This window comes from Myotis myotis, unplaced genomic scaffold (assembly GCF_014108235.1).
Source record: "Myotis myotis isolate mMyoMyo1 unplaced genomic scaffold, mMyoMyo1.p scaffold_m19_p_4, whole genome shotgun sequence".
Lineage (NCBI taxonomy): Eukaryota > Metazoa > Chordata > Mammalia > Chiroptera > Vespertilionidae > Myotis > Myotis myotis.
Window position 1 is genome coordinate 91037890 of NW_023416346.1, and position 20785 is coordinate 91058674.

The 20785-nt window shown below is 44.3% G+C and overlaps 1 protein-coding gene across 3 annotated transcripts in view; it reads right to left on the reverse strand.

Moving 5' to 3' along the window:
- The window catches only part of ZDHHC15 (zinc finger DHHC-type palmitoyltransferase 15), a 414649-nt gene that overhangs the window by 352331 nt on the left and 41533 nt on the right, over window positions 1-20785 (reverse strand). For all 3 annotated transcript variants that reach the window (XM_036304662.1, XM_036304664.1, XM_036304665.1), the window contains exon 3: window positions 932-1026. In XM_036304662.1, coding sequence (XP_036160555.1) covers window positions 932-1026 — 95 coding nt within the window. The remainder of the gene's footprint in view (window positions 1-931; window positions 1027-20785) is intronic.

Consider the following 20785-nt stretch of genomic DNA (forward strand, 5'->3'; position numbering starts at 1 on the left):
GGGGATCTACTGTATTTTTTTAATGTTTCTACTTTGGATTTGAATCTGTTTTACAGATGTAAAATATTATAAGTGCCTGATATGATTACAAATTATTTGATAAAGATTATCAAATATTGCAGGAAACACTTTGATTTAATGAAGCACAATTTGAAAATGATCAATTTAACAATTCTAAATTTTTCCCAAGAGTTGTCTTCCAGAGTCTCACTGGGTTCCAAAATAATAGTTTCACAGAATGGAGCTAGATGAGCTTTCAAAATTAAAATTGGTTTTTGTTTCTCTAATTATATCACCAATGCAGGCATTGGTTTCCTAATTTAAATATATACATGGCTGGTGATTTCACAATCTCCTTCAAATAGGCAATGTTACATTCATTTATCTTTATCACTAAGAGTTGTTTTTAAAGATTACACTGAATCTCCATTTTGTAGCAGAAGGCATTTTCCTTCTCTTTTTGTCCTCATCTTGCCTTCTTGGCATTTCTATTTTCCTCTGTTTTTAGCCTTTATGAAGTAAATAGAGGCCTGATGCATGAAATTCCTGCACAGGTAGGGTCCCTAAGCCTGGCCGGCAATCAGGGCTGATTTGTGGGGCAACCAGCGGGGCAATCAGGGGGGTCCGCACTGGTACCCGCCTTGGCCGGCCTGGCACCACCTGCTCACTGGCCCTGCCCCTCCATTGCTGCATGTCGCCTCCCTTTGTGGCCCATTCACCCATCGCCTGCTCCATAAGATATAGCTTTTGTCACCTCCGCTGGCACCCGCCTTAGCTGGCCTGGGGCCTGCGGGCTGGGGGTAGCTCCTGCGTTGAGTGTCTGCCCCCTGGTGGTCAGTGTGCATCATAGCAACCCGTCATTCCACTGGTCCTTCCACCATTAGGTCAATTTGCATATTAGGCTTTTATTATGTAGGATAAGTTTTCTTACCTTCTGATTTGGCTGTAGAGGGAGTGTAAAAATAGACTTCCAGTAGGTCCAGGTAAAGAACACAAAGATGGCATGGTAGAATATGAGGTAGATAACTGAAATTTAAGAAAAAAGAAAATGTGTTCACACTATCCTTTTGTCCATTTCTAAGAGTTCAAAAAGACATAAAGCTCAAAATCAAATTTCCATTGTGTTTTCCTATTACCAAATTTTTTACTATTACTATAAAATTTAAATTATTTTTCCCATGCAGTGAGAGAAAATATTATAATGCCAAATTTTGAAACAACGCCCTAACTGGTTTGGCTCAGTGGATAGAGTGTCGGCCTGCGGAGTGAAAGGTCCCAGGTTCGTTTCCGGTCAAGGGCATGTACCTTGGTTGCAGGCACATCCCCAGTAGGGGTGTGCGGGAGGCAGCTGATCGATGTTTCTCACTCATCGATGTTTCTAACTCTCTATTCCTCTCCCTTCCTCTCTGTAGAAAATCAATAAAATATATTATGAAAAAAAAAATTTTGAACCAACGACTTTCTGGATGTTGCATGTTTGAAAAGTTGCCATGCAATTCTGAGAATAAAGAGAAAATGTCCATTATGACAATATGGGGGAAGGTACAATAGCCAATTGTTATTAACTCTGCCACTGTGGGTGATAAAAAATAATAATAATAGTATTTTCACAGCACTATGGAGTTTACAATGTGCTTTAATAATATCTTATTTAATTTTTCATTACATTTCTGAGATTGCTGATAAAATAGGGATAGTTGATTAACTATAGGGTTAGTTGATTATGCCAGTTCACACAACTACTATCCTATCTAATAAAAGAGAAACATGGTAATTGGCATATGACCGCTACCCTTCCCATTGGCTAATCAGCGAGATATGCAAATTAACTGCCAGCCAAGATGGTGGCTGGCAGCCAGGCAGCTTGAAACTAACATGAGGCTTGCTTGCTTCAGTGACGGAGGAAACCAACGTTCCCCGCCTGCTTTGCCGGCCTCTGAGCCTGCAGTTTAAGAAACACTGTAACAAATATAGAAGCTAAATAAAACTCCAGAAACCTGCTTTCAGTGAGGCGGGGATCTCAGAGCTGGAGTTATACAGTGTTTCGATTATAGAACCGAAACAAACCAGATACCTTCCTTCAGCAGCAGAAGCCTCAGAGCTGGAGCCAGAGCTAAAGCTGGCCCAGGATTTAAAAAAAAAAGAAAAAAAGGAGCAGTTGGGAGCTTCAGTCCCAGCCTGAAAACAGCCCTCAGCCCCTCACCCAGACTGGCCAGGCACCCCAGTGGGGACCCCCACCCTGAAGGGTGTGTGACCAGCTGCAAACAGCCATCATCCCCTCACCCAGGTTGGCCAGGCACCCCAGTGGGGACCCCCACCCTGATCCAGGACACCCTTCAGGGGAAACCAGGCAGCCCCACCCATGCAGCAGACCTCTATCCTATATAGTAAAAGGGTAATATGCCTCCTGGCACCGGGATCAGCATGACAGGGGGCAGTGCCCAAACCCCCTGATTGCCCTGCGGCTCTGTGTGTGACAGGGGGCGGGGCCACAACCTCCCTATCTGCCCTGCTCTGTTCGTGACAGGGGAAGGTGCTCCAACCCCCTGATCAGCCCTGCTCTGTGCCTGATACGGGGAGCTCCCCAACCCCCTGATCAGCCCTGCTCTGTGCCTGATACGGGGTAGCTCCCTAACCCCCTGATCGCCCTGTGGCTCTGTGTGTGACAGGGTACGGAGCCTCAACCCCCTGATCAGCCCTGCTCTGTGTGTGACAGGGTGCGGCGCTCCTACCCCCCTCCCCCCCACGGGCCCTGCTCTGTGTGTGACGGGGTAGAGCCATACCCTCCCCATCGGCCCTGCCCTGAGTGTGACAGTGGCAGCGCCCCAACCCCCTGATTGGCTCTGCTCTGTGGGTGATAGAGGGCGGCACCCCAACCCCCTGATCTGCCCTGCTCTGAGTGTGACAGGGGGCGGTGCCCCAACTCCCCTATCGGCCCTACTTTGTGAGTGACAGGGGGGAGCTCCTCAACCCCCTGATCGGCCCTGCTCTGTGCATGACAGGGGGGGAGCTCCCCAACCTCCTGATTGACCCTGCTCTGTGCGTGACAGGATACGGAGCCCCAACCCCCCTGATGGGCCCTGCTCTGTGCATTACAGGGGGTGGTGCCCCAACCTCCCCATCGACCCTGCCTTGAGTGTGACAGGGGGAGGTGCCCCAACTCCCCAATCGGCCCTGCTCTGAGCCCGACCAGGGGCTGCACCCAGGGATTGGGCCTGCCCTCTGCCACCCGGGAGCAGGCCTAAGCCAGCAGGTCGTTATCTCCCGAGGGGTCCCAGACTGCGAGAGGGCACAGGCCAGGCTGAGGGACCCCCCCTCCCCCCCGAGTGCACAAATTTTTGTGCACGGGGCCTCTAGTATAATATAACCAGGTTTTGAAAAGTATATTTCTGCCTCTAAATCACAAGGTCTTTTCAGTAGCTCCAAAGAATACACACTATTGAAATGTGAGTTGTACCTTTAAGACAATTGTAAAAGTGGTTCACCGCTGCTTTTCTTTGTATATTCTTTGCCTCCTATATGGGAAGTTTCAGTATTCTTCACAGATTTCATTATAAGATTAAAGGTTAGTTTACAGTTTAATTTCGAGTACTTACATGGTAAGGTCTTATTACTTCCTTTTTACAAACTTTTAAAAATTGTTTTTAGAAGGAGAGGAATTGAGATAGGGAGACATCAATGTGAGAGAGAAAAATCCATCAGTTGTTTCCCACACAAACCCCTACCAGGGGTCAAACCCACAACCTGAGTATGTACCCTGACAGGGAAATGATCCTGCGACCTTTTGATGTACCAGATGATGCTCCAACCAAATGAGCCACACCAGCCATGGCTGCTTACTTCCTTTAAAAATGTTTTTAATTGCTTGGGGTGACATTGGTTAATAAATTTATATGCTTAACGTGTACAATTCTATGATTCATTTTCTATATATTGGATTTTGCGTTTTCTTAACTTTGAGTGGTGAAAACAAGGTCTTATTACTTCAATTCATCAGAAAGACTCAAAGAAATTATGTTACAAGCATGTTAATAGGGCTGAAACTTTCATACATTATGGTTGAATTAAAAAAAAAAAAAAAAAAAAAAGCTGGCCCTGACTGGTTTGGCTCACTGGATCGGGCTGTGGACTGAAAGGTCCCAGGTTCAATTCCAGTTAAGGGTCCCGGGTTCGATTCCGGTCAAGGGAATGTACCTTGGTTGCGGGCATATCCCCAGTGGGAGATGTGCAGGAGGCAGCTGATCGATGTTTCTCTCTCATCGATGTTTCTAACTCTCTATCTCTCTCCCTTCCTCTCTGTAAAAAATCAATAAAATATATTTAAAAATAAAATACATTTTTAATATATATGTTAAAATATTTTTAATATATATAATAAAATATATTTAAAAATATATATATATTTTATTGATTTTTTACAGAGAGGAAGGGAGAAGGATAGAGAGTTAGAAACATCGATGAGAGAGAAACATCGATCAGCTGCCTCCTGCACACCCCCTACTGGGGATGTGCCCGCAACCGAGGTACATTCCCTTGACCGGAATCGAACCCGGGACCCTTCAGTCCACAGGCCGACGCTCTATCCACTGAGCCAAACCGGTTTCGGCAATAAAATATATTTTTTAAAAAAGCTGTACTATCTTGGTCCAGTGCCTTAGCCCTATAGTATAGGACTTTTTTTATGTGGTTGATTTGTGTAATTAGGAAACCTCATTTTGAAATTTAAGCAACAAAAAGTAAATATCCACCACACACAGAAGTCTAACTTTCCACATCCCCTTCTTAAGATATAATGCCTGTTTGGTTTGGTGTTTGATGTGTATCATTCCGAATCTTATTTTTATATGTTTATATAAATATGTATGAACATAATACACATGGAATTTTTAATATGTTCAAAATTTTTTCACTGTATTTCTTTTGAAAAATAATATAAATACAAGGCTCAAAATTTGAAGTTGTAATTGTATAGTGAAAGTCTCCCTTCTATCTCTGTCCCTCAGCAACACAGTTTTCCTCCCTGAAAGCTAGAAATGTTACACTGACATGAGTTTATTCTGTATCATTTCAAATTTTATATATATAAAAGCACCCAAAGAGTGTGCTTTTTTCACACAAGTAGCAGTATTCTACATATAGTTTTTCACCTTCATTCATTTTTATTTACTATAAGTTGGATATCATTCATTTAATATAACTTAAAGTGAGTGAACTTCCTCATTCTCATTTTTAAAAGTTGTATGGGGACCCAAGATGGCAGCAGAGTAGGTAGATGTTACATTTACCCTCCATAATACCAAACTGGAATTACAACTAAAATATAGAACAATCAACATGAATAACCAAATGAAGACTAGCTGAACAGAAGTCTTATAATGAAGGATTTATAGAAGGAGTCACATTGTGACAGAAAGAGTGGAGATGAGAAAAGGGCCAGCATCACTCCCATAGGCAGCAGCTGTGATCCTGGAAGGATATCTCAGCTGCAAAGGTTCTCACTGAGGAATGAAGGGTCTCAACCCCATGCCAGAATCCCAAGTCCAGAGCACCAAAGCCCACATAACTTCTAGCTATGAAAATCAGTGGGGGATTCTGTCAGTCACGGAGAGACAGGTCACTACAAAAAACACAGGGGCGCTCTTAGAGGGAAAACACATGAAATCTCATTTGCAGCCACTCACCTTGGCAAAGGGGTCTAGAGTTTTGTGAGGTTTCTGGCTCTGGGTAAAGAGTTCAAGGGAAAGCTGCCAGGATCTTTGTCCTGAGTCCCTCTACCACACTGCAGATGCCATACTTCTTGCGTGGAGAATTCTCCTCATTATGGGATCAGCCTGGGAGAATGAAATACCTTCACCTTCTAAACTCCCTGTCACCTCATCCTGTGGTGCTCAAACCCTGCTAAGGAGTCAGCTGCCTGGAAAGTGGTATGGAAGTCTGAGTAGACTTAGGTGGTGTCAGTGACTGAGTTTTTTGACTCTGGAGTTTGGGTCATTCCTCCTTCTCATAAGCCTGACAGATGCTCCCTCTCTCGTGAGAGATCTGCTAGTTCCACCCTCCCAATTCCTGGCAGCCCAGCCCTGATGAGATACAGCTGCTGATAAGCTCTCAAACAGACTGAGTTGTGTCTTTCTAAAAAGGGGGCCATTTTGTGCTTGCAGATCCAATGGGTGCAGAGCCCTTCTTTCACACAGCCAAATATTAGTCTCTTTAGGACTGATAAAGTCTGCTGGAAAGCCCTGATGATTTCCTGAGACCATGACCAATCACAAAGGTCTGCAGGCAACTCATGGGTAGCAGCTAGATAAGATATACCCTAGAACAGTGGCTCTCAACCTTCTGGCCCTTTAAATACAGTTCCTCATGTTGTGACCCAACCATAAAATTATTTTTGTTGCTACTTCATAACTGTAATGTTGCTACTGTTATGAATCATAATGTAAATATCTGATATGCAGGATGGTCTTACGTGACCCGTGTGAAAGGGTTGTTCGACCTCCAAAGGGGTCGCGACCCACAGGTTGAGAACCGCTGCCCTAGAACATTTGCTGAGGGGCCTCAGACCTAACAATGTCACTGAGATTTAGCCTGTATCACTCTGTTGAAAACCACTTGCAACAAATTGGTGACTCACCGAGAGAACCTTCTTCCTACAACTCAAGTACCACCAGAGGCAGTTTCAGTGACTGAACCTAAGAGGCAGCTGGCAGACGAGTCAGGTGTAGGCTAATCTCAGGGTGCCTAGGGCCTTTTGCTGACCTAAACCTGGACTCAGTGCTGGTGAAAGTCAGCCTTGTTGCATAGATTGATCCTTTTCATGCACATCCAAGACCAGTAGAGTCAGACTCAAATGGTGAATTGCTTCATAGCTCCAAACAGGTTTGCCCACGACAAATCACATGCAGCATCTTGTATTGACCTGTGCCAGAGTCCCTCCCAAGATTGGGAGACATAGAAGATCTACCTAATACATAGAAATAAACATAGACAGGCAGACAAAATAAGGAGACAAAGAAACCTAAAATTAAAGAACAAGAGAAATCTAAAAAAAAAAAAAAAGGGGGGGGGCTAAATGAATGGAGGCAGGCAATTTACCAGATACAACGTTCAAAAAATGGTTGTAAGGATGCTCAACTAACTTAGTATAAACTGAAAAAAACTTAGTGAGAACTACAACATCATGTAAAGGACATAGAAAGCATAAAAAATAACCAGTCAAAAATGAAGAATACAATATGTGAAATGTACAATACACTGGTAGAAATAAGCAGTAGGTTGAATGATGCAGAGAATCAAATCACCAAATTGAAAGAGACTGGGTAGCATAAAACACCCAATCAAAAACTAAAAAGAAAAAAATATTTTAAAAAGAGGATAGTTTAAGTGATCATTGGGACAACATGAAGCATAGCAATATGCACATCATAGGCATACCAGCGGGAGAAGAGAGGGAACAAGAGATTTAGAGCATATTTAAAGAAATAATGGCCCTAACTGGTTTGGCTCAGGGGATAGAGTGCTGGCCTGCAGACTGAAGGGTACCAGGTTCGATTCCGCTCAAGGGCTTGTACCTTGGTTGTGGGCACATCCCCAGTAGGGGGTGTTCAGGAGGCAGCTGATTGATGTTTCTCTCTCATCGATATTTCTAATTCTCTATCCCTCTCCCTTCCTCTCTGTAAAAAATCAATAAAATATATTTTTTTAAAAAGAGAAAGAAAAAGAAATAATGACTGAAAACTTCCATAACCTGGTGAAGGAAAAAGATACACAAGTCCAGGAAGTACAGGAAGAACCAACAAGATGACTCCAAAGAGGCCCACACCAAGATACATCATAATTAAAATGGGAAATGATAAAACAAAGAGATAGGAGAAACCAAGATGGCGGCATAAGTAAACATCGGAGTTTGCTGCCTCGCACAACCACTTCAAAAATACAACTAAAAGACGGAAAGGACATCATCCAGAACCACTGGAAGGCTGGCTGAGTGGAAATTCTACAACTAGAAGGAAAGAGAAAAGCATACCGAGACTCAGAGGAGGAGCTGAGCGGAAGTAAAATTCTAAGGTGTGGAGGTGCATGCTGAGCGGGCTGGTGGCTGAGGGTGCAGTTGTCTTTTTCAATCGGGAGGGAGTCTCAGGCTCTGAGCTCCAGTTCTGGGCAAGTCTTTGGGGACCCAGACTCATACGGGAGAAGCGGGACTGTCTGGCATCGGTAGGAACTCGAGGGCAGCTTTCTCTCCGAGGGGCTTGCAGCGATTGCCGGGACACTGAGAAGCAGAGCCTCTGAGGGCAGGACTGAGAGCAGCCATAACTGCTCGCTCCACCCTGTGGATCCCGTGGGACCCACCCCGTCCCACCCAAGCTCTGCGCAAAGGCTTTTGCTGGGTAGCCTCAGGCAAAGGCTAGATTAGCACCTCCCTAGAGATCCAGGAGCGAGTGTCCCCAGTGGTCAGAGTGGGACCATCCAGTTTGCAGCTCCTTGGACCTTTAAAGACACACTCAGGGGGCAGACCCAGTGAGCACCAAAGCCCCATTGAAGCAAGGCTTGCCCCAGAGGGGTGTCTCCAGCACAGAAGTTCTCTCACTGCAGACACAGCTGATTCTCACAGCCAATTGGCCTGGAGGTCATTCCCTCCCAGTGTTAACTACAACAATCAAGGCTTAACTACAACAAGACTGTGCATAAAGACCACAAGGGGGTGCACCAAGAGTTCCCGGCCTGCGGCAGCCCAGCTCGAAGCTCCGTTTGCAACAATGTTGCAATTATAGAAGCTAAACAAAGCCCAGATAGCTGCTTTCAGCCGTCAGCAGGCTCAGAGCTTAGAGTGCCAGTGATGGCAACAGAGTTTCAATTATAGAAGCTAAACAAAGCCAAGATAACCTGCTTTCAGCAGCTGAGGCCTCAAGCTGGAGCCGGCCTCAGAGCTAAAGCCAGCTCTCAGCTCCAGTGACAGCCATAGAAGGTAAATAAATCCCAGAATAAAAAAAGAAAGAAAGAAAGGAGGGGTTGGGAGCTTCAGTCACCCTCCAGCCTGAAAACGGCCCTCAGCCCCTCACCCAGACTGGCCAGGCACACCAGTGGGACCCCCACCTAAAGGGGGTGCGGGCAGCCTAAAAACAGCCATCAGCCCCTCACCCAGACTGGCCAGGCACCCCAGTGGGGACCCCCACCCTAAAGGGGGTGCGGGCAGCCTAAAAACAGCCATCAGCCCCTCACCCAGGCTGGCCAGGAGCCCCAGTGGGGTCCCCCACCTTAAAGGGGGTGTGGCCAGCCTGAAAACAGCCCTCAGCCCCTCACCCAGACTGGCCAGGCACCCCAGTGGGGACCGCCTCCAGAAGCCTCAGCAGCCGGTCTTGCCTTGCGGCCTGGGAACCGCCCATCAGCTGGTCGGCACTGCAAGGCAAGGCCCACCCCCAGAAGCCCCTGCAGCGAGTCTTGCCTTGGGGCCCAGGATCCGCTCATCAGCGGGTCCAGGCTGCAAGGCAAGGCCCGCCCCGAGAAGCCCCAGCTACTTTAAAAATAGAAGGATCTCCTTTTGAACCAATCTGTTTAGATTCACGATTAGTAAAACAATATGGAACTAATGAAATACAGTGATAGGAATTAGGAAGTGTGACACTGATGGTTCTGGGCATGTGGAGGGTGAGGGACAGAAGGGTACACATGGTCTTCCCTTCAGTTCTGCTGGAGAGATGAGCTCTGAGGGCCGGAGCTGCTCCATGCCCAGAGGAGGTGTGTGTGGTCAGTGGCTCTGTTACAGAACTTCTTGCCAAGCAGAGACCTTAACCGACCCACAGGAACCTTTTTACTCCAGAAAACAGAAACAGCCAGTTCCCAATATACATGGGAAAACCAGTGTACCCTCCTGTGCACGGTGTCCTGATGGAGTGACGGGGGAGGTGGGCGAGGGGAGCAGTGCAGAGTTGTTAGGCAGCTGGAGTGGGAGTGGAAATGCCATGAAATGTCCACAGTCCTGGCTGTGCCCACGGCCTGGGCTGCTCCTCCAGGCACTGGCTGAGGGATTAGGGCTGATTCTCTCAGGAAGGGAATATTCCATGGGTGAAAGATTTACAGGCTCAGGGTGGGCCGTGTGTTAGTTTGGGGCAAATCTCTCAGCATTCCTGCTGCCAAGCCCTCAAAGGAATGAGGCAGAGGCACCCCTCACCCCAAGACCCCTTCATGGACATTTTAGCATCTACTTGATTTTTAATCCCTTCAGGGAGACTTTCTATCCTGCAGTCCCATCCCACCCCACTGTTGCTGTTTGTCTGCCAGCTGGGTCGAGCATCAAGGGGAAAGGGGGTTAATGCTCACTGAAAGACTACTGATCCTACCGGGAAACCAAACTATTTACTGTACTGTTGTAAATATCATACCCTTTATATCCTGTATATTGGCTTCTTTTAAATAAATTGAAATGTCTTAGAAAAAAAAGGCAAGGCAGGGCGGGACCCAGAAGCCCCAGAAGCCGCCTGATATGGTAGTAACTCTATCAGTAAGCACTCTGAAAGTCAGTGATATAAATGCACCAATTAAAGGACAGATTATGAGGGTGAATCAAAAACAAAACCCACTTTACATATAAAGACACATATAGATTAAAAGTAAATGAATTAAGCTGCAGCCTGTTTTGCTCAGTGGATAGAGCATTAGCCCGTGGACTGAAGGGTCCCAGGTTCGATTCCAGGCAAGGGCATGTACCTCAGTTGCTGGCTTGATCCCCAGTCCCTATCAAAGCATGTGCAGGAGGAAACCAATCTATGTGTCTCTCCCTTTCCCTTCACTCTCTCTAAAATTCAACGGAAAAATATCCTTGGGTGAAGATTAACAAAAACAAAGTAAATGGATTAAGTAACATTAAAGAGATTATAAGAAAAATATGTTCCAAATTCTGTTAGTTGTATAATGGTTATGTTTAAATTATTAGCACCTAAGAAATTGGGTGAAGGGTATATATAATATGCTGCAGTATTTTATAGTTTTTTAGATGTATTATATTATTTCAAATTAAAATATTAAAAAATTCAAAAATTAATAAAATATTAATTGAAATGTATCTGCATTACATGAAAAATCTCCTAATTGCTTCTAGCATAATTTATTAAATTGTGCTTAAATTTACAAGGGTTCAATTAAAAAATATCTTAATTCTGCCGAAACCGGTTTGGCTCAGTGGATAGAGCGTCGGCCTGCGGACTGAGGGGTCCCAGGTTCGATTCCGGTCAAGGGCATGTACCTGGGTTGCGGGCATATCCCCAGTGGGGGATGTGCAGGAGGCAGCTGATCGGTGTTTCTCTCTCATCGATGTTTCTAACTCTCTATCTCTCTCCCTTCCTCTCTGTAAAAAATCAATAAAATATATTTTAAAAAAAATATCTTAATTCTAAATGATATAATAGAAAATATATAATAGTGCAGTTATAAGCACTTATCTGAAAATACAAATTTAAAGAAGTGAATTTAAAGAAGGGATTAGCCAAAGAAAATATATGCCCAACCCATGGACACAGACAACAATATGGTGATGGCCAGAGAGAAGTGGGGGGCAAGAGCTGGGTAGAGGGGGCAAAAGGGGGGAAATAGGGACATCCTATATAATAATAATAAGAGGCTAATATGCACATTGACTGAATGGCAGAATGACCGGTTGCTATGATGCGCACTGGCCACCAGGGGGCAGATGTTCAATGCAGGAGCTGCCCCCTGGTGGTCAGTGCACTTCCATATGGGGAGTGCCACTCAGCCAGAAGCTGGCTCATGGCTGGCCAGCGCAGTAGTGGTGCCAGGAGCCTCTCCCACCTCCACGGCAGCAATAAGAATGTCCAACTAACAGTTTAGACCTGATCCCTTGGGGGCCTAAGCCTTTAGTTGGACATCCCCAAGGGCTCCCTGGCTGCTAAAAGGATGTCTGACTGCAAGCTTAGGCCTGATCCCCTGGGGAGTGGGCCTAAGTCGACAGGTGGACATCACCAAGAGGTCCTGGACTGTGAATGGGTGCAGGCTGGGCTGAGGGACCCCCTCCCCTCTGAGTGCACAAATTTTTGAGCACCGGGCCTCTAGTATGTATATAAGTTCTTTGGTTACTCTCCTCCCACCCCAACCCCCTCCTTCTGAGATTCATCCATCAGTTCCATGCTTCTCTATCTGTGGATCTATTTTGTTCATCAGTTTATTTTGTTCATTAGATTTCCAGCAATGTTGTCATTTATAATTGAATGAGGAATAAAAGCTTTACAGACTAGAAAAAGCTAAAGGAGTTCATTATCACCAAATCAGCATTACAAAAAGTGTTAACAGCTCTTCCTTAAGAGTTATAAAGACTAAAATATTTCCTTAGCTGGTTTGGTTCAATGGCTAGAGTGTCTGCCTGCAGACCCAAGGGTCATGGGTTCAATTCCAGTCAAGGGCATGTATCTTGGTTGCAGGCTCCTCCCTGGCTGGGCCCTGGTCGGGGCTTGTGCAGGAGGCAACCGATTGATGTGTTTCTCTCACATCAATATTTCTTTCTGTCTTTCCCTCTCTCTTCCACTCTCTCTAAAAATAAATGTAAAAATATCCTCAGGTGAGGACTAGCAACAACAACAAAGAAGAATAAAATGTCATTACATAAGTATCCATCAATAATCACTTTAAATGTAAATGGCCTAAATATTCCAATAAAAAGATATTGGGTAGAGGGTCCTCCTTGGCAGGACTCTGCAGGGAATGACTGTGACACAGGGACCCAGCCACTCTGCAGCAGCATGGTGCACCTGGCCCAGCCACCACAACTCAGCACCTCAGGCTGCCCCAACCCATCACTGTGACCCATCACACCAGATCTAGTGCACTTTGCCCCACTGCTGTGGACCCCGCCCCCCTCGAAAGGCCCCACAACTGCTGTAACTCAGTGCACACAGCCCTGCCCAAGCACTTCTGGCCCCACCAATGTGACCCAGTGCATCCACCTTGCTGCTAACCTCCACAGTGGTCTGGGCCACATGACCCTACTAACAGAAGTCAGGGTAGGAAACTGAGGTGTTTGTCTGGGAGGGTACTGCTAGGACTGAGGGCCAGGTGGAAACTGAAAAATCTGTAGATCTGTGCAACTGTTAGCAGAGAACAGGATGTGAACTGGACAGTAGGCACCAGAAAGGAAGATCAGTTCTACCTAACTGGAGTGCAGGGGAAGTACCCTTTCTCCCACCGGCAGAACGACTGTTTCTGCCCTCCCTTGCAACAACCCCAGGCAAGGGGGAATAGCACTGGCCTGGAAATATGTACATATAGGTCTGGTGGTACAGGAGAGTCAAACATTAGGCCTGATTAGACGGAGCCTGGGCAGATGCCACACCTAGAAGGGGCAAAAGGCACTGAAAGTTTGGAGTGCCAAGCTGGGCTGAATTTTAACATTTTTATTTTATTTTTATTAATATTTTAAAGCCCTTCCTTCTAGTGGTGGTAGCAAAGGAGTGTAAGCAAACCAGGCAGAGCTGAGACATTGGAGGAGAACAAGGGCCCGCCCATCTGTCCTGCACGCTACAGATGCCACTCCCAACATGAGTCTGTTCAAACCATCCTAACCAAGACCAGATACCCCACAGAGCTCAGTTCTGTGGAGGCAGGGAAAATGGGACAGATCAGGGACATTCAGAGTGTTATACCCAAGGCAGACCCAGTATCTGGGCTACAACCCACAGACCCCATGGGTCTCCACCATGGTGGGATTCAGCCAGGTTGCCCAGGACCAAGCAGAGACAGTGACTCACACTGACTGCCACCAGGGAACCTCCAAGGAGGCCCAGGACCAACACACCAAGGGGCAGAATAAACAATACCATTGCAAAATCCAGTGACCTCCACAAATAAATACCAGATCCTAACTTTATTTCTCTTCCTAATTTGCTTCCATATTCTCCTTTTTGGTTCTCCCCCTTCCAATTAATTGGGTCTCTAGCCAATTGGTACTGTTTGTTTTCTAACATTTTCTCTTTCTTTTTCAGCCTTTATTGTTGATTTGTTTTGATTTGTTTTTCATGTTGTTATTTGGTTTGGCATTGTTTTGCTCTGTATGCATCTGTATAACAGCTGGCACTACATGATATGAGTTGAGCCTTAGAGTCAACAAGCCTGAAGGGAGACCCCACCCTCAAATCATGCATCAGCAATCAATACCAATTATAACAGAAGAGCTAAATTAACCTGCATGAGGGACATTCCTAGTACATCGAGCTTAGTCATTCAAAGAGGCTGCACAACTAAGTCACATAAGAGACTTTCTACATAAGGCCACCCCATGAAGACAGGAAAACAAAGCAGTTCTATCTAATAAATGGAAACAAACACAAAGAAAAAGCTAAAATGGAGAAACAAAGTAACAACCCCAAAATGAAAGAAAAGGAAGATTAACCAGAAATTGATCTAAATGAAATGGTGGCAAGCAATTAGTCAGATACAGAATTCAAAATAATAGTTATAAGGATGCTCAAACATCATAGCAAGAAATACAAGTGATATAATGAAAACTATAAGAAATTTAGGAGGAAGTACATCAGAATGAAAAAAGATATAGAAATCATGAATAAGAATGATTCAGAAATAGAGAATGACATAGCAGAAATAAAGAATACCCTGGAAGAAATAAACAGTATATTAGAAGAAGCCCTAGTCTGACCACATCACAGGGGAGATCTACCAAACATTCAGAGAACTAACACCAATCCTCCGAAAAATACTCCAAAAAATTCAAGAGTAAGGAGCACTTCTAAGCTATGTTTATGAGACCATCTTAAGTCCAAAATAAAATAATCACACTACAAAGAAAGAAAATAACAAGCTAATGTCCCTAATAAATATGGATACCAAAATGCTCAACAAAGTATTAGCAAATCACATCCAGCAATACATTGAAAAGATGATACATCATTACCAAGTTGGATTTATTTTGGGGATTCAAGATTGGTAAAATAGGAGAAACCAAGATGGCGACATAGGTAAACACCAGAGATTGCTGCCTTGCACAACCACTTCAAAAATACAACTAAAAGATGGAACGGACATCATCCAGAACCACAGGAAGGCTGGCTGAGTGGAAACTCTACAACTAGAAGGGAAGAGAAAAGCATACCGAGACTCAGAGGAGGTGCGGTGTGGAAGTAAAATACAGAGGTACAGAGGCGCATGCGGAGAGGGCTAGTGGCTGAAGACAAGGTTGTCTTTTTCAATCGGGAGGGAGTCTCAATCTCTGAGCACTAGTTCCGGGCAACTCTCTGGGGACCCAGACTCATACGGGAGAAGCGGGACTGGCTGGCATAGGTTGAAACTCGAGGGCAGCTTTCTCTCGGGGGGGTGGGGGGAGTTGCAGCGATTGCCGGGACACTGAGAAGCAGAGCCTCTGAGGGCAGGACTGAGAGCAGCCATAACTGCTTGCTCCACCCTGTTGATCCCCTGGGACCCAGCCCCGCCCAAGAGATGCAAATCAAATCAAATCAAAACGACAATGAGATACCATCTCACACCTGTCAGAATGGCTATCACCAACAAATCAACAAATGACAAGTGTTGGCAAGGATGCGGAGAGAAAGGAACTCTCGTGCACTGCTGGTAGGAATGCAGACTGGTGCAGCCACTGTGGAGAACAGTATGGAGTTTCCTTAAAAAACTAAAAATGGAACTCCCATTTAACCCAGTGATCCCACTGCTAAAGGATGTCCCAAAATTCACGCAAGAAGTAATTTTGATAGAAAACACAGATTTATGATTAAAAATTGTAAAGTTTTTATTGATTCATAAAGCATACAGTATAGGGTTATGTATGGAATAGCATATCGGGTAAATTGCTGCCACAGCTTTGCTGGCAAATACACTCTTTTGTTGAAATTTTCCATAACCGTTTTGCATAAATGTGGTTGAATTTCGATGACGCTCATTTTCATCTTGATGGCTTGGATAATTGACAAAATTGTCGCATTTGGGGTTCAGAAAATCCACAAGTGATTGTTGAGAAACAAATGCATCCACAACGTGTCATTGTTTGGTGCGGATTTTGGGCTGGAGGCATCATCGGACCATTCTTCTTCAAAAATGCGGCTGCTGAGGCAATAACAGTTAATGGTGCTCGCTATTGTGACATGATAATCCAGTTTTTTTGCCTAAATTGGAGGCCATTTACCCGATATTCTATTCCATACGTAACCCTATACTGTATATTTAATTAATCAATAAAAAATTTACAATTTTTTAATAATAAATCTGTGTTTTCTATCAAAATTACGTCTTGCGTGAATTTTGGGACACCCTTTAGCAGTGGGATCACTGGGTCAAATGGGAGTTCCATTTTTAGTTTTTTAAGGAAACTCCATACTGTTCTCCACAGTGGCTGCACCAGTCTGCATTCCTACCAGCAGTGCACGAGAGTTCCTTTCTCTCTGCATCCTTGCCAACACTTGTCATTTGTTGATTTGTTGATGATAGCCATTCTGACAGGTGTGAGATGGTACCTCATTGTCGTTTTGATTTGCATCCCTTAGATAATTAGTGACTTTGAGCATGTTTTCATATGTCTCTTGGCCTTCCTTCTGTCTTCTTTTGAAAAGTATCTATTTAGGTCTGCTGCCCATTTTTTGATTGGGCTGTTTATCTTCCTTTTGTTAAGTTGTATGAGTTCCCTGTAAATGTTGGAGATGAAACCCTTATCACTGATAACATTGGCAAATATGTTCTCCCATGCAGTGGGCTTTCTTATTGTTTTGTTGATGGTTTCCTTGCCTGTGCAAAAGCTTTTGATTTTGATGTAGTGCCATTTGTTTATTTTCTCTTTAGTTTACATTGCCCTAGGACAGTGGTTCTCAACCTGTGGGTCGCGACACCCCTGGGGGTCGAATGACCCTTTCACAGGGATCACGTAAGACCATCCTGCCTATCAGATATTTACATTACGATTCATAACAGAAGCAATATTACAGTTATGAAGTAGCAATGAAAATAATTTTATGGTTGGGTCACAACATTTGAAACTGTATTTAAAGGGCCAGAAGCAGGTTGAGAACCACTGCCTTAAGAGCAGCATCAGTGAAGAAATTGCTTCAGCATATGTCTTAGATTTTGCTGCCTGTGGATTCCTCTGGTATTTTTATGGTTTCCCGTCTTATTTTTAAATCCTTTGATTTCATAGAAGTTATGAGTACTTCTGTATAGAAGGGTGGAAAATGAGGAATTATGAGATTAAATGACTAAGACAAAGTCATTTAGTAGATTGGTAGAATACAGGCTATCCTAGTCTACCTAATAAAAGGGAAATATGCAAATTAACCATCACTCTGTCACAAAGATGGCAGTGCCCATAGCCACAAGACGGTGGCACCCAGTCCTCTCAGCCCCGCTGGAGTCCCCCAGTCCTGGGGAGGGTGGCCACTGAGAGTGGGCAGCGTGAGCAGCCTGGTAGAGTGCTTGCTTCGTAGCTGCGGCAACAAGGCAAGCATTCCACTCCCGGCCGCAGATGGGCCTCTGGCCAGGCTGGAGCACAGAACGCTTGCATAAGAAGAGAAGGAACTGGCGATCTGAGCAGAGTTCAGTGGACCCCAACTCTTAGGCAAGGTCAAGTCTGGTGGCCAGAGGGTGGAGGGGGTGGAGAATAATGTGACAGGAGGGGCTGGTGATGGAGGCACAGGGGTGAAAGCTGGCCAAGGAATAGGAAGGAAGCCCTTTATCAGAGTTCCTGAGAACAGGGAGATAGGTTGTTTGCATTTCCCAGGCACGGATGGGCCTCTGGGCCAAGGAGAGCCTCTGGGCAGCAGGCCCGGAGCAGCCAGGCCTGGCAGAGAGCTACTGGCTCACAGTTGAGTGAGAACATAGAGATCATTTTTTTCAACTGCCTCACTTTTGACAGGTAACTGAGGCCCACAGAGTGTAAGCGAAATGGCCAGGGTACCCAGCAAATTCATAGAAATGATGGAACCAGAATCCCGGTGTCCTCACTCCCAGTCCAGAGCTCTTTCTTTCAGAGCAGTGCTTCTCAAATTTTAGTGTGCATTTAAGTCAATGTAGGTGGTTATTAGAATGCAAATTCCGAAGCTCTAACCAAAGATTCTGAATCAGTAATTTGAGTTGGGTTCCAAGAATTTAGCTACTCCTACAGGTGATTCCAAGACATGTGAACTATGAGAAACAGGCCTCAGAGGTAATTTGGTTGTTTAGCTTACTATACCAAGAAGGAAGCACCTCTTCAACATTCCTGTCAGGGAATTTACCACCTCTCTGCCACGGTTCACTCTGCAATAAGTGTTACTGAGTTATGGATAGGTCCCATGACTTTCAATATGTTTCTCCTTATACATGGTGCTCCGAAGCCATGATCCCAAAGTATGGAAGTCCATTCTTTTTCTGCCTTAAAATGCTAGTAACATATTTATTTATAATTACATATTTTGTACCTAGAGTAACCACTCATAAATGGCAGAGACATCAAGTCTTTCTATATACGTGTGATGCTCTATGAGGTTTCAGATCATCACAGAAATTAAACAGTTTGTGAATTGTATCCCTAAACTGGACTACTCAATGATATTCAAATGAAATGGGAAAACACCTTTTTGTAAGCAAAGAGGCACAGTAGAGCCCTTTGCTTATTTGTTATTGATCACTGCCATGAAGCATCAGAAGCTGCTGGAGCTGGAATTACTGTATAAAAGCCCAAAGCCTTTCAAATGTATTTTTTTCTTTCCACATGTGCTAAGGTTTTCAGGAGCAGAAGTCAGCTATGACCAACTACCAAAGAAAAATCCACCTAAGCATGCAGTTGTTCTAAATTTAGTCACTGTGGTGAAATGTCAATATCGAATTATGAGAATAGCTTCTGAAAGTAGAATGACTACTTCAGCTTTTCTCCTGAAATAAAAGATTTATAAATTCCTTGAAAAAACTTATGGAATCTTAAACTACATAGAGAAAGTAGTGTAAAGTTGTTATTAGAAACATCTCTGGAGAGAAGGAAGATGGCTGCCGACCAGAAGGCAGACTGCAAGATAGTGCGTGAGTGAGAGAGCGAAAGGAGACTGTGTGGTCACATGGGGAGTGTTTGTTTGTGAGTTGAGGGACAGCTATACTCCAGGAGACTATGGAGGGTTGCCAGACAAGGTTCCCCTGACCCGGAACTGCTACTGGGATCCCTCCCAAGTGACAGGCTCTGACTCGGAGACTGTGCCATCTTGAAGGGGAGAGTGGACGTTTTTGGAAGCCTGAAAATCCCGAGAATCTACAGCAACTGCACCCAGCGAACAGCTGTGAACCCAGGAACACCAGTCCCCAAGCAGGGCAAGCATAAGGATTTAGAGGAGCTCTGCACCCCCTCACAGAAAGGTCATATTTCGCCTGGGATAAGGAGTGAGAGAACTACGTAACCAGCCACCCGGAGAAGAGAGATCATGGGGAGAAAATGAAATGGCCCTCAAATAAAAGAAAAGCAGGCATCACCAGAAAAGGAAGTAAATGAAATGGAGGCAACCAACCTGTCAGAGAAAGAATTCAGAGAAATGGTCATAAAGTGGATGATAAAAATAGAATAAAAATTCAACAATATGTGTAAGAACCAAGAAGAAATGAAGAAACAAGAAGAAATGAAAAATGACATCGCTGCCATAAAAAACTCAAAAGAAAACATCAACAGTGGACTAGAAGAAGCAGGGGACCGCATCACTAAGCTAGAAGACAAGGTAGGAAAAAATACCCAAGCAGAGCAGCTTCAACAATAAAAAAAGAATTAAAAAGCAGGAAGAGAGCCTAAGAGAATTTTGGGACAACACAGAACGAAACAACATCCACTCAATAGGGGTGCCAGAAGGACAGGAAACTGAGCAAGGAATAGAAAACCTGTTTGAAGAAATAATGACAAAAAACTTCCCTGATAACGGCAAAAAAAAACTCACACAAATCCAAGAAGCTCACAGAGTCCCAAACAAAATAAACCCCAAATGACCAATGCCAAAACACATTATAATTAAATTGGCAAACACCAACAACAAAGTAAGAATATTAAAAGCAGCCAGAGAGATACAGAAAGTTACTTACAAAGGATCCCCGATCAGACTAGCGACTGATTTCTAAACAGATACACATCAGGGATGAAGGGAATGGAATGAAATATACAAAGTCATGCAAAGGAAGGATCTGAAGCCAAGAATACTGTACCCAGCAAGGCTATCAATCAAAATTTAAGGGTGAAATCAGGAGCTTCAAAGACAAAAAAGGACTAAGGGAGTTTATTACCACCAAACCAGCAATGCAAGAAATGCGAAAGGGTCTACTGTAAAAAGAAGAAATAGAAAAGGAAGAAGGAACACAGGGGTAAAGAATAAAAATTGTGACAAACAAGTACCTATCAATAATAACTTTAAATGTAAATGCTTTAAATGCCCCAATCAAAAGATATAGGGTAACTGAGTGGATAAGAAAACTTGACCCATATATCTGCTGTCTACAGGAAACCCACCTCAGAAAAAATGGTGCACAAAAACTGATGGTGAAGGGATGGAAAAAGGTTTTACAGGCAAATGGAAATGAAAAAAAAGCTGGGATAGCAATACTTATATCTGACAAATTAGATCACAAAGTGAAGGACATAAGAAGAGATAAGGAAGGCAACTTCCTAATATTAAAGGGAACAATCCAACAAGAAGAAATAACTCTGGTAAACATATATGCACCCAATAGAGGAGCACCCAAATACATAAAAAACTTCTGGAGGCCTTAACCAGTCTGGCTCTGTGGATAGAGTGTCGGACTGTGGACTGAAAGGCCCCAGTTTTGATTC